The 14729-nt window shown below is 47.1% G+C and overlaps 2 protein-coding genes across 7 annotated transcripts in view; both read left to right on the top strand.

Moving 5' to 3' along the window:
* Positions 1 to 692: 692 nt before the first annotated feature.
* On the top strand, positions 693 to 10206 carry LOC118218301 (opsin-5-like). Its single transcript, XM_035400882.1, has 6 exons — positions 693 to 984; positions 3121 to 3326; positions 6939 to 7038; positions 8880 to 8984; positions 9268 to 9491; positions 9742 to 10206. The coding sequence occupies exons 1-6, from the start codon at positions 855 to 857 to the stop codon at positions 10204 to 10206; spliced, it is 1230 nt and encodes a 409-aa protein (XP_035256773.1). The 5' UTR covers positions 693 to 854.
* A 3416-nt stretch (positions 10207 to 13622) lies between these two features.
* Positions 13623 to 14729, top strand: part of vit (vitrin) — a 31395-nt gene continuing 30288 nt past the window's right edge. For all 6 annotated transcript variants that reach the window (XM_035401068.1, XM_035401069.1, XM_035401072.1 and 3 more), the window contains exon 1: positions 13623 to 13930. The gene's annotated coding sequence lies outside the window, so the exon portion shown is untranslated. The remainder of the gene's footprint in view (positions 13931 to 14729) is intronic.

Here is a 14729-nt window from a genome sequence, read left to right as displayed (position 1 = left end):
GTGTTAATGCTGGTCATGTCGTTCTTGGTTGACTAATGTGAATAAATTGTTGACTAATGTCGCTGCAAAATCTCTGAAGGTCTGCAGCATGTCATTTTACAACGAGTCTATCATCTCGGTGGAATAGTGCATTTTTGCACATTGTCCTTCTGCGTGCCTTGAATTTCAGGACCTTGGACAGTCCAAGCGCGCGGGGCAAATTTAATACGACAAATAGTTGGCACTCTTATATGAACTCGTACTAAACTCATGTTTTCGGAAAACTCACATAAATCTATATAGCCTAGGTCTACATACAATTTTAATTCAAGGCTACTTCAATATATACTGGATCACTGATTTTGCCAAGACCCTGCACGTGAACAGGCTCCTTTACCAAAACGTTCGTTTCGTTGTGATTGTGCTCGTACAGACAGGGCGGGTCTTCATTGGAGAAGTACAACCAAGGTATATTCTAGAGTTTTTGACAATGAAAGCTCAATTTTGTTAACGCTGAATGCAGTCAACTGGGTATGTAAATGACAGTCAACAAATTTTCCGAGTTGGTTATCAACTCACTAGGACCACTTATTCTCTTGATTGGGTGCCAGCAACCTCTGCACCCAATCAAGAGACTTTTAGTGAGAATTTCAGTTTTAATTAATCTGTCTCCTTCTGTTTTATTTTGCAAACAAAATTGGATTGCTGACAGACACGTCATCGCTACGGATAGCGATGCGATGTTGAGTAGGCAGCTCTAGTCCTGATCTGGTCGGGGGTTTCTTTTTGCACGTGAATCGCATCTGTGTATTCTGTGAACCTAGCTACCAGAGAACAACGGCGATTCATGCCGTGGCAGCTAATAAAATACAGTCATGTCTATAAAGGCGCCTCTACAAGTAGGCAATATTCCATGGAGGAATAATAATTTTAGCCGTATGGACGAAGAGCCTTCTTTGTCGGAACAAGGAGAGACCATCATTGGAGCATACCTGTTGATTCTAGGTGGGTTCACGCTGGGGTTACTCATTGTTGGCATGCGGTAAAGGTATTCTTAGCAATAATAAATCTCGCGCACAAGTTAGTCTTTTGTAGGTTAGATACGACATAGATCGAGTTCAGAGAGTTTTTGAAGAATACTCATTTTGATTAGATTACAAATATGCATGCAATCATCGGAAACTCACTTTATGTATCTTTATATATTGCAAACAAATGCATTATTTCATAATAATAGAGATGGTAATTGTATAACCACGTAATAATCTCACATGCAGAGAAAAACTAACAAGTGGTTTAAGTCGGAGTGATCCTGCGATACGTGCAGTTATTCTTTTCATCCAACTTTTTATTACTGCACTGAAAATAATTTAAGACACCATATCAACCTTTGATTTTGGTTGAAACAGGTCCAAAAACCAGGTCCAGTTCTAGCGTAGGCTACCATGGAAAATTGTAGGCTATTCATCCTTTTATCTTTAACAGGAAGAAGGATTGCTCAGTAGTCTACTAATTTACGGGGTTTTCGTATCTTTTCCCGTTTTTGTCTTTCGTGGTCCCAAATTAAATGTTCACATTCTGTTCCACTTCAACGGTGGTTTTGTGACGAATAATATTTCCGTTTCACGCAGCGAAAATAAGTCTGGTCAATAAAAAATGTGCTTTTTAAAAGGTATTTCACATGAAACATTAAAGGAATAAAGCAATACTTGCTTATAGGCGAAATAACATGCCATTGAACAGCGATATAAAAGCGGCAGCGTTCACTGCCATGGCAACAGACCCAGGTGTTTTGGAATCGTTGGCTGATGAAGCACTGGGGTCGAATTTGCCCATGTGACCTGGGAAGGAATATATGTTTCGAACAAACTGTCATTGACGGGACCACAACGTCAGTGAAGGTGTTTAGAGTGTCAAGCCGCGTTTTTGCCAGTATTCTGGCACAGGACTAGGCAATCACTTTTTCACTTTTTGAAGTCAGCCTAGACATGAAATCAGCTGACCTTTAATCATTTGCATGGCTTCTAGATGAAAGGTAGTGAGACTGTTAAAAAAAATTCTGGGTACCAAAAGCTTCTCACATAAAAAGACATTGATCAGGTTTAGTAGATCGGGTTCAGAGTCTCTGCTGCCAAAACATTCATCAATCTCTGAAAACATCTTTGCAACCATGCAGTCATATTTATGTGTAATCAGAATAACGATTATCAATCCAACAGGCACAGCTTCCTTGCCTTGGCATTTACAAAGTCAGCCTTGGCACGCTTTTGCGGTATTAAAAAAACTCCAGACAGAGCTATGTGCTATATCGGTATTATTAAAGCTCCAGGCAGGGCTATGTGCTATATCGGTATTATTAAAGCTCCAGGCAGGGCTATGTGCTACAGCGCTATTTTTAAGGCTCCAGGCAGGGCTATGTGCTATATCGGTATTATTAAAGCTCCAGGCAGGACTATGTGCTGTAGCGGTATTTTTAAGGCTCCAGGCAGGGCTATGTGCTACAACGGTATTTGTAAAGCTCCAGGCAGGGCTATGTGCTACAGCGCTATTTGTAAAGCTCCAGGCAGGGCTATGTGGTATAGCGGTATTATTAAAGCTCCAGGACGGTCTATGTGGTATGGCGGTATTTGTAAAACTCCAGGCAGGGCTCTGCTCATGGATAGCAGGCCTGGGATCAGAGGCTCTGGGCCCACAGAGCTCACAGAACACAATCAGAGGGAGGAGGGGAGATCTGGTGCAGCAGTTACTGCAGTTACTTAGAATCTGTCTTTGTTTTTGTGTATGTGTATGCATGTGTATGTTTGTGTGTGTGTGTGTGTGTGTGTGCCTGCCTGTGTGTTTGTGTGTGTGTGTGTGTGTATACTTGTGTGTGTCCATGCGTGCATGTGTGTGCGTGCTTATATGTGTGTGTGTTGTGCTTGCGTGCATGTGTGTTTTTGTGTGTGTGCATGTGTGTGCGTGCATGCCTGTGTATTTGTACGTGTGTGTGTATACTTGTGTGTGTGTGTGCGTGCCTTTGTGTGCTTATACTTGTGTGTGTGTGTGTGTATGCGTGTGTATACTTGTGTGCGTGCCTCTGTGTGTGTGTGTATACTTGTGTGTGTGTATGTGTGTGTGTTTGTGTTGTGCACGCTGATGCAGGTTGGCTCTCCTGGTTTGGAAACAGTGTGGTGATATTCATCCTGTACAAGCAGAGGGCCTCTCTGCTGCCCACAGACTACCTGACCTTTAACCTCGCCGTGTCCGACGCCAGCATCTCAGTGTTCGGCTACTCCCGCGGGATCCTGGAGATTTTCAACGTCTTCCGGGACGATGGCTTTCTGATCTCTGCAGTGTGGACCTGTCAGGTGAGATGGATGTTTGGCTCATTCACACACAGCGGCTTGTGTTTTTTTATCATTCCTAACCCCGGTGGCTGAAGATCACTCGAGATCAGTCTCTGGATTATGTGGGGGAAAAAAACATTCGAGAAAACAGGGTCATGTCTTTAAAATAAAACATTGAAATGTATGTAAAATATGTGAAGAAAAGCTCCAAAATAACTCAATAATTAACTCTCGCACACGTAGCATAGCAATCTTACGGTCTCCCTCGTTCTGGCTAATTACTGTGGGGGAAGAGAGAGGCTGAGCCAGAATCACAAAGGCCAGAGCTTTGACCGAATGCCAGAGATTCAGCCCAAAAGCCCCTCGACTGAATTCACTCACCCTGTTAAACAGGAATGCAAATTTGGGACTTTCTGTCCTCAGACACTTAACCCCCGTCTAAGCGCGAGATTGATGAACTGTGAAGCATAAATAAGGACACAGAGCAGTGTGAATAGAGTCCAGGAAACGACCCTCCAAGAGACATTAAACTAGCCTAGCAGAGATCAAGTTCAAATACAAGATTATCAGATTATTTTAGTATTACATTCTGCTGTACTGGGAAAGGTAGCAAGAAGCTATGCTTGTCAGGCCTGTCATTTTACAACCAGAAAGCCTTTTCCCACTATTGAATGCACCGGTAAACCCTTAATATTGCACAGCATACACAAGGACTGCACGCTCTCAAGTTAAGTCTGCTGGTTTCCAGCCGCCTCAGTCTGCAGCTAGTGAAAGAGAGCGCGGACAGGAAGACATCGCGCGCGATCTGCTTCGGCCTCTCAGCGCTATTCTAAAACCGCCAGCTTCAAAGAAAGAGCGGCCACGCGCCGTCAGAGTCAAAACTCATCTGTAAAAATGGTTCTTTCCAAAAAAAAATGTGAAGTGGCTTTCGCTCCCCACGCTGCCTTCGGTTTGAGCTGGAGGTCGTGAGCACCACACGCACTGCTCAACGGACTGGGAGTTAAACGCCGTCTCTGCCTGTGCAGCTGTTTGGGCAACTTAAGGTCCTATTAATAGCTGGTTGAAGAGAGGTTGAGTGATGCCATTTGGTCAGTTCTTTAAACAGTGCTAATTTCCCCCCCCAAAGTAGCTGATGTGAAAGAATTCCTGATTGCATGAGTTTCCATGTGGGCTGAAGGTTAATCCGTAATCAGCTTACAGCTTGTGGGCCCCCCAAGGATGGAGAAGCGGGTCCACAGCACATTTCATACTGGAGTCACACACTGGAGGGAGAGATGCAGTCTTACAGAATACCGCAGAATGGCCCAGCGTGGTCAAAGGAACAACGGCATAATTTAAGCACATGGAGAGCACATGGCACACATGTACATCATTTAAGCACATGGTTAGGGGCATAGTCTAGCATGGAAGATGCAAAAATAGGCTTTAAAGGACTTGAACAATAGCCGTGTTGTTAATCCACAGAGTGGGACAGAGCATAACAGTCTTTCAAATGACTTCAAGTTCAGCTCAGGTGACAAAACCAACTACAGTTTCAATACAATCGTGGTGGTGTTAGACCGTGACCATGGAGCGATTTTCATAAGCCTCCTAAACTTTCGTGTGAACGTCTTATGTAAAAGTTTTTTTTTTCTCCTTCTTCTTTTAGTCCTAGTGTGATTTTCCCACCTGAATGGCTTCATGCAAAGCCATCTGACAATTCCTTTTAAAAAAAAAAAACATTTCTACAAATAAGGAAATATATGAATGAAACGGGCACGCGTGCGTTCTTGCAGAGCCGGTATCTTTGCAGCATGTTAACCTCATACTGCCTAGAATTCTTCACCTGGGGTTTCATATCCAGTGTCATTGCTGGCATTTGTCTGGATATGTTTTTTTTTTCACCATTGTTTGGAATGTTTCCAGAGTCCTTTGGATTGGCATCCTCCACTTATTTTCTGCTCTTGCCGAAGGCTATCTTTACAAAGCTTTATCAGCCACGGGTCTGCTCTCTGGAGTCTCCATATATGACATGAACTACCTGTGCAAAGAGGCAACAGCGTAGTATATGGTTAGGCAACTGGCCCTGTTAAATTTGACTCCCAAGTGGAACACTGGCGTTACACCCAAGTTAGTTTACCTGAATTGCTTTAGAATATATCCACTTATATGAAGTATATGTTCACTTGTATATTCAGATTCTGCAGGCATGTGAGAGGCATTAGCAGATTATGACACAGACCTGATGGGGCAGAAACAGAGATCCACGGGGTGGGGGGCTGGGCCCTGAGACCTGACCCGCATCGCACCAGCGCACCGGCGGGACAGGATCAGACATAGAGGGTCGCTACCCCCCTCCCACGCAGGGTCTTTGGTGGTGGCAGTAGGCTCAACACACTTCACAAAAAGGGGTCTGGCAAACAGTAACAGAATGCCACTAAAATGCACAGGATACTACTCAGCTATCTTTTCTCATTCATAACACCATCTTGTGCAGGCATAAGTTGCATTTTCAAAATTCAGAGCCAAAATGGCAATAACAGGTTGTAGGCCTTTTTCGTGCCTTCTGTTTTAAGAGGCACAGGGAGCTTTTTGGAAAGGCTCTTTAAAAAAAAAAAAATTTTTTTAAAAGAAGAAAACATTGGGAACAGACTTGTAAAACACCTCTCTGATCTGCAAGTGCAGTCCACCGGAGCAGTAAAACATTCCTGACCTTTGACATCTGTCGTTCTTCCACCGCAGAGAAGGCGCGGTTGATGATTCCGCTGTCTGAAACAGGAGGGTGCACTCTGACACCAAGCCCATCGATCTAAAAGAGATGTTTTTTCCCCCTTAAGTTTGCAAGTCATCCCTAGCCGTTCAATTTTTGGCTGCTCTTTTCCCTACCAGAAAGTGTTGTGAGGTATTGTGTAGGGAGTGGTGTTAGGTTCCTCAGATAATCAGGCGGAATTCCTTAAAATGCACTATTTTCAGAGTTTATGAACACAGAGATCGCAAGGAACACATCACTCCTGTGGGCCTGGCTAATTTTATTTTGGATAAACTCAGGGTTTGGTTTAGCAGCCCAGATTGTTGGTAGCGGGGGGATTAGGGACTATAATAAGATTAGCGCTCAAAGCTAATCAATTCCAGTCCTTACTCTGAGCCCCATGGGCAATAGTGGAAGGCACTGGCGGTCTATGCAGCAGGGTTCCCAGAGCCGAATATAACCTGAAAGATTATATTATATGCAGAAGACTTTGGTCTGGCCTCAATAAACAGACTAAGTAACCACGTCCTGCAAGGTTGGGTAGTTGAATCTCCAGGTACTTCAGAGCACTGCGTTGTTGTGTACTATGACATCACAGTCAGCTGGGGAGGCAGGGGGTGGGTTCCCTTCCATACGTGGCAGTCAGGAAGTAGCTTTGCCAGGCTATCTGCCGGGCTCTGCATGATTAGTGTTGTAACAGAGAGCGGGAGGTCAGGGGTCAAGAAAGCACTTTTGTGCACCAGACTGAGGCTCTTTCTTGAGAGCCACCTGATACACAGATTATAATCAACAAGTGAACTGAGAGCCAGGCCTCATATAACTGTCTCAGCTGACCCGGCCCACTCATTCCAGATAGTTATTAACCTTTCAGTCCGATCTTTGACTGACACATTCTTTTTTCCCAGGTGGATGGCTTCCTCACCCTACTCTTTGGTCTGGCCAGCATTAACACCTTGACTGTCATCAGTGTCACCAGATATATCAAGGGTTGCCACCCTAACCGAGGTAAAAAATCTCCAGCTTCCTACGTCCTGTCTCCGCGTTGAGGGGGAAATAAATGAGTCAGTTTTATGACTCATACTTGTAGAGCTGCTTTAAATTACAGTGATCCAAGTCTCTTTAGAGTAACATGCTGCCCATGCTGTGCAGATCGCATTATCTTGTCAAAAATGCATCACTTGCAAATTGCAAATAATAGTGCAACGCACATACAGTTCTTTCCTCAGAAGTGTGGCATTTCCTTGGAAAGTGTGGAGACGGAAGCACGCTCCAAACAAATCTTCTGTGATTGCATCCACCCCTTAGATACCTATGGAGATAAAATGTACCGATGTAAAATATTACATTTATGCAACCCTCTTGACAGAAGGTGAAACACACTATTTCACTTCAGGTTAAATAGATCAAGGCGACAGACGGTAGGCCCAGGTAGAGTGGGCAGGTGCTCCAATGTTCCGCACGAACCCAACAGTTGTGACATGAGTCTGTGGCTTGCAGTTTGTGATTTCGAAGTGAAAACTCCAAAAACAGCCGGAGGAGTCTAGCACATCTCATGAATCTCACCTTATATGTCGCAACTTTTGTGAAAGGAGTCCCAGAATGTGAGACATCTCCAATGCTTTGTTAAACATAATCACCAGGTCCCAACTTTTGCTTTAAAAGTGTATGAAATGAATTACTGTGCATTTCTGCTACACTTTTAATTAAATTTAACAGCAGAAAAAAATAATCATGCAAGGACACAGGGGTAATCTTTAATCAGCCTGCAATTCAGTAAGCCCAATTAATGATGAGCTCTTATTCAATTTGACTGTTTAAAATGAGACTTCACTTCAGGATTTAATAACAGAGCACACTGTTTAAACTTGACTCTCAGAAGTATGCTTGTAAACAAGTTTTTCTGTTGTAAAAATTGAACAAGAATCTTTATTAGAAGAGAAAAATGTTGGAATTTCTCAGTCCTTATTAACACATCAATCACTGCCAAGCGAAACTTTTTATCGCTCAGAAACAAATATGTGAAAGTTAGCCGTGTCCAGAGGGAATAAATTCTGTGTAAAATTATTTCTGTAGTCTGGAGTCTGCAGTTTCGATCTGGATTTGTCTCACACTACATTTGAGCTCAAATATACATGATATGTGTGGCACATAAAGCATGAGTCTATGTGAGGTCTTTACAGTTGTACACTACTTCACTAAATTCAACGCGTTTCTGCTAACAAAAGGCTCTTTTCCGTGTCTGACGTACACAAAGAAACGCCTTGCTGAGAAAAGAACTGTTTGTGTATAGAATGTCTGATATTAATGCCTATTCAACAATTCCACGCCTTTGCGCCCATACCCATGGACTCTGTGCAGAGTCATAACATTTATCATTTACAAAGACACTCCTGTTCAAGAGGAGAAAAGTCACAACTAACATTTCGGTATGGCCACTGTAGTTACACTTCAACCAATAATAATAATAATAATAATAAAAAGTTTTTTTCATATTTCTTCTCAATAGTGCCAATGACATTCTGTTGCACAAATAATAATGGTCTCTACATACCTTCCAACGTGTTGACAGCGTTGACGAGGTCCATCCACACATGTCACGAGGGCAACCGGGGTCAGATATGGGGATGCTGGGAGATGTGGTTTGTATGCTTTGCTTGTTCAGACTGGTCCAGACATGGGTGGAAGGTGAGAAATATAATTCCTGTCAGTTTGCCCCAGGTCGTACACATCTGAGAAATGGAACGACCCTTGGGACCCAGTGAGGAAACGTACACGCTGGGGGCGGAGCTAGCTTATCTGATTGGCGAATTTCTGCTTTTCATTAATTCCCGTTTCTCTTCCTGCAGCAAACTGCGTCAGCAGAAGCACAGTTTCCGTGTGCCTGGTCTGCATTTGGCTGGCGGCAGCGTTCTGGTCAGGGGCTCCACTGCTGGGCTGGGGGAGCTACGTAGGTAAGATCCGCCCAATCAGAGACGTTCTCCGATGTCATTTGCTGACATCATTGACTTCTCAGGAACTACATGTGGAAACACATGCAATTAATATTGCAATTGAAAATGAGTGAATGAGTAATTTAATGAGTGAATGAATGAATGAATCAGTCAATGAATCAATCTATGAATGAAACTGATGGAGCAACAACAAAGCAAATAAAAGGATAGTGTTTTAAAAAACAAACACATGCACACATTTACACACACATACACACATGTGCACACCTGTACCACCTTCCAGACCGTGGCTATGGAACCTGCGAGATTGACTGGACCAAATCCAGCTTCTCCACCTTCTACAAGTCCTACATCGTCTCCATCCTCGTATCCTGCTTCTTCATCCCGGTGCTGGTGATGCTCTTCTCCTACGTGTCCATCATCAAAAGGGTGAAGTCCAGCAACGCCATGTCCGCGGACGGCTACCTGACCGACAGACAGAGGAAGATCGAGAGGGACGTCACACGCGTAAGTGCCAGTCCCCCCCACTAAGGTGCTCGGTGCGAGTGTGCGACTTGTGTGGATTCTCAATATAGAACCCAGACCTTGAGTCAACCAACATTTTTCCTTAACTTTAACATGCAGACATACAAATGGCATTCATTTTTATTATCTTACTAAAACTGTTTTGGTAAATAAAAAACCTCATTCATTTTTTTTTTACACAAAAGAAAAGTCAGTTGCCCACATGGGCTGAGATTCTGGTCCCCATCCCCAGGTGTCCCTGGTCATCTGCGTGGCCTTCGTCCTGGCCTGGTCTCCCTACGCCGCGGTGTCCATGTGGTCTGCCTGGGGCTTCCCGGTGCCCGCCTCCGCCAGCGTCTTCACCCGGCTGTTCGCCAAGTCCGCCAGCTTCTACAACCCGCTCATCTACTTCGGCATGAGCTGCAAGTTCCGGCGTGACGTGATCGCGCTGCTGCCCTGCACCCCGCCGGGCCGGGGCGGGGCCCGGCTCCGGAGCTCCCAGCCCCCGCAGCCCGAAGCCGAGCCGGCGTGCCCCCAGACGGGGGCGCTGTCTTCCCCCCGCTGCCAAGAGCAGAAGCTCCCCACAGAGGGGCTCCTCCACCCCATCCCCAGCCTGGACTCTGGGGTCATCAGCCCGCCGAGCACCCCACCGCCCGCCAGCGAGGAGATCTTCTGCATCTCCATCCACTCTCCCGCCAAAACTCCTGACTACCAGTGACAGACTCTAAACTTCATTTATGTATTTGTTTGCTTATTTATTTATTTTGGACACTCCTGTTTTTTTTTTTCCTAAGGCTGACAGAATCTGAACTCAAAGAAGGAAAACTACTTCAGTTTTCAAAAAAAAAAAAAAAAAAAAGTCCACACATTGGAAAAGTCTTATTGTGGTTTGTTTATTGTGTTATTGCTCATGACTTGTGGTTTTTGCGTGTCAACTAACGTAAATGTCAAGAGAAATGTTTTAAATATATACAGCGATCGAACTCTGAAACTCATTCAGGCGAATACTCATTGTTTTTTAAAGCCTTTTTGATTCAGTGCAGGCCTGCATGATAGACATGTAGAAATTTCACATGAAGTTCACATAAATATTTTTCCACCATAAATTGGTTTGCTGTGGTCTGGCAAAAGCTTTTTCCTTTTACCTGTCTTTTCTAACATGGCAACCGTAAACATAACCCCCGACCCCCCCGCCCCCACCCCAGCCCCCGCCCCCGCCCCATGTGTCTGTGCATAAGGGCCGGTCGTTTTGCGGTAAGGAGACGTGTCGGGGCTGAGAGCGGTTAGCCGTGCGCTAACGAGGGGCTGGCTGCATCAGAGGAGCAGCGTGCGCCTCGCACAAAGGGACCCTTATGGAGGTGGGACGGTGGCAGGCGTTCCCCGGACGGGGGGTAGGAGGAGGTGTGGGGACGGGGGGTTTGATGCTAATCGGCCGGATGCCCCGCATTCCCCGCCAAGTTTTCGGCCCGCTCCACGACTCAGTGCGCCGCAGAAATGAGCCGCCTGTCCCCCCCGCTGTCCTCCCCCCACTCAGAGCCACTCACCTCCGCCTGTCCCCCCCGCTGTCCCCCCACTCAGAGCCACTCACCTCCGCCTGTCCCCCCCGCTGTCCCCCCCAGTCAGAGCCACTCACCTCCTCCTGTCCCCCCCGCTGTCCCCCCCAGTCAGAGCCACTCACCTCCGCCTGTCCCCCCCGCTGTCCCCCCCACTGTCCCCGCCGCTGTCCCCCCAGTCAGAGCCACTCACCTCCGCCTGTCCCCCCCGCTGTCCCCCCCAGTCAGAGCCACTCACCTCCTCCTGTCCCCCCCGCTGTCCCCCCCACTCAGAGCCACTCACCTCCGCCTGTCCCCCCCGCTGTCCCCCCCAGTCAGAGCCACTCACCTCCGCCTGTCCCCCCCGCTGTCCCCCCCACTGTCCCCGCCGCTGTCCCCCCAGTCAGAGCCACTCACCTCTGCCTGTCCCCCCCGCTGTCCTCCCCCCACTCAGAGCCACTCACCTCCGCCTGTCCCCCCCGCTGTCCCCCCAGTCAGAGCCACTCACCTCCTCCTGTCCCCCTCGCTGTCACCCCAGTCAGAGCCACTCACCTCCGCCTGTCCCCCCCACTGTCCCTCCCGCTGTCGTCCCCGCTGTCGTCCCCCGCTGTCCCCCCCCCACTGTCCTTCCCGCTGTCGTCCCCGCTGTCGTCCCCCCAGTCAGAGCCACTCACCTCCGCCTGTCCCCCCCGCTGTCCTCCCCCACTGTCCCTCCCGCTGTCGTCCCCGCTGTCGTCCCCCGCTGTCCCCCCCCACTGTCGTCCCCGCTGTCGTCCCCCCAGTCAGAGCCACTCACTTCTGCCTGTCCCTCCCAGCTGCCCTTGCGCTCCCACGGTGGCAAATTAAAACACGCGAGGCGGCTTCAGACGGCCGCAGGGCGAGAGGCCGTTCGGAGCTAGCGTCCCTGCTGGGGAGAGCAGGACCGTATCAAACCACAATGACAGAAACCCCTCCTTGCGCAGAGGGCAGTGAAAAGCGGAGAGAAAGCGGAGTCCGCTGTGATTACATCGCCTGTGATTATGCTGTCTGGCTCCCGGAGGCCTGCTGATGAGCAATCGGGTGATTCCAGGGAAAGGAACCTGCCTTTGAGCTCTAATGAGAGGGGTGGGGCTGCGGTCCCAGACAGAGAGGTGCACTGGAAAGGTCCCCGGGGGGGCGAGGGGGGGGGGGGTGGTCTGCTGCACGGACTGTCTGCACTCAGTCATGTCTGTACGGACAGGACAATGGAAGCCTCTCAGAGCAATTATCAAACTGACAGGCAGACACCACCCGCCCAATCATCAGTCCAGCAGGACCCCCCCCCACACATTGCTTTGGCAGCCCCCCCCCCCCCGCCACCCACCCATACATCAATCTGGCAGGCTCCACCCACCCACACATCAATCTGGCAGCCCCCACTGACCTGCCCATCAGTCTGCAAGGCCCCACCCACACACACATCGATCCGGCATGCCCCACCCACACACACATCAATCTGGGCCCTTGATAAGTTCCGCTGGTGCTTCCACCTCTGCTCACTCCTGTACGGCGATGGTGAGACAGACGGGTAAAGCAGACTTGCTGAGATGCGGGTGGTTCGAGGCGAAGAGGTGGGCAGTGTTCGCGAGTTCATCCCCAGATGGGGACCATGTCCCCCCGGTCAGATGGCAGGTGGGAGTGGGCGGGGTTTGCGGGGGCTTCCTCGCGCGGATGTGCCTGTTGATCTGCGGCGTTCACACCCGCGTGGGACCCCCCAGCAGAGAGCACCCCCGCGGGCACGCCTCCCCCACACCTACACGGCACCCTTTGAACCACGGACCCACAGACAGGCCACTGGATGAGTCACAGTAAACAGCTATTCTGTAGGGATCAGAGCAGAAGAGCTGAAACACACACATACTGACACACACACACACACACAAGCTAGTGACTCTGCCCACTCCTCCCTACAAATCTACTCTTTAGGGATAAAGGCCTCTTGTGCGTTCAGACTTACTCGATGTCGCGGCCAAAAATCTGACATTTCCCCAGCATTTCCCCCAATGCAAAATGCCACAGTCCACTCATGCAGAAAGGGCACAAGGCTGGCTGGAAAAATCTGAAAACTTTGGGATCATATACAGTGGCAGCTTGTTTTTTTGCCCTTTTAATTAAAATGTCAGCATTACATGAGTTGAATAATAAATGATTCATAGAAATAAACACGTTGAAAAAGATGATTCAATTTCCTATATGGCTATTCAAACATTTCTTCTGTCGGATGTAAAAGTAGATCTTGAAATAGAAGGAAATATATGCTTTGGCTGAAACTATTTGAGAGTGTAACTATTTTACATTTCACACAACTAAAGGAAAACCAAACTTTAGAAGTATAGCTTCCGTGTGAAGACTCCATAAAACACAAAGTCAGTGCTTGGATTTCGGTTCGGTTTATTTTGTGTTTAACAACTTTTTATCCGACGTTTTGGCGAGGCTGTCAAGCGTCACTTTGTTTCGAATAAGCATGAATTACGTCGTAATTGGAAAATGAAAAGGCTCGGACGCTAAACTTTCTTTAAAAGTCTGTCAAGCTCGCGTGTGAGCCCTGCAGTCGGAGCGCGCGAGCATCCCCTGGTTTAGTGAACTGAGCGAACGCACTTGATTGCTTCTGTAAAGTATTGCTCTGCAGCGAGTGGGACGGGCGAGAGAAACTTGGGTTACTTTCGCTCCATCCTATATCCCCACTTCACTGTGCGCTCCCCTGCGACTCGGCGCTCGCAGACGGAATGCTGAAGGTGTGTTGATATTGCTGGGGATACAGTGAGACCATTCACTTCCACTCCGACTTGGATTTTGCAGCCATGACCCAGGGACTTTTTGAGCAACTGCTATTTTAATAGTGCGAAACTCAAGAGGACCGAGAGGCAGACAGCCTACTTTCAATCCATAAAGGTAAATTCACCTTAATTCACTCAAATCTGCCCATGGCCAGGTTCGGTTAATCTATTTGGTTATCTTTTTTGTTGCATCAGATTTGTCTGGGATTAGTTCCTGCAAAGACCTGTTTTGTAATTCAGGAAGAAGTACAGATATTTTGCGTGTCAGTGCAAATTCTTGTTAATGTTAAAAGACTGTGAGTTGTGTATTATTTTTTTAAAATATATGTTTAATTGTTTCCTTTAACATTACAACAGTTGAAGCGGAAACTCTAGATTGACATTGGATCGAATGATTGATTGACAGGACAAATCTCCGAAAAGCATTTACTTTTTTTTATCACCTTCTATTGGTTAATTGTTGGCGTTGGATTAAAAAAAAAGAACAAATTTTAATCGCAGGTAATTTCATGCAAAAGGTTAGATACGGTTGCAGGGGAATTTCTTCTTTTTCAAATTTTGTTTTTCTATCAGCTTTATGAGCGTGTGGACCAGATTTATGATCCTGACTTGATTCCGCAGCTCGGAGAGCTAGTACAGACTTGAACCAATTGCCCAAGGCGATACATTTTACACTGTCAGCTAACAGCAATTTTCTCTGAGATTTTCCAAACTAGCACCCCCTCTTCAGATCACATCTGAAACTACCTTGGGGCGGTCAGCTCCACGCACGGCCAATGCCAACTGATTGTATCTAACATATTTATGCGCTTTTGTGGAAAGTCGTCGTAACCTTGGATAGTTTTAAAAGTTGGCAACGCTTATTTTTCTTTTTTTAACAAACATACTTGCCAGATTAATTGTTCAGTTACAAT

This window comes from Anguilla anguilla, chromosome 18, assembly GCF_013347855.1.
Source record: "Anguilla anguilla isolate fAngAng1 chromosome 18, fAngAng1.pri, whole genome shotgun sequence".
In the NCBI taxonomy this organism is placed as follows: Eukaryota; Metazoa; Chordata; class Actinopteri; order Anguilliformes; family Anguillidae; genus Anguilla; species Anguilla anguilla.
This window is presented reverse-complemented; position numbering and strand designations above follow the sequence as displayed.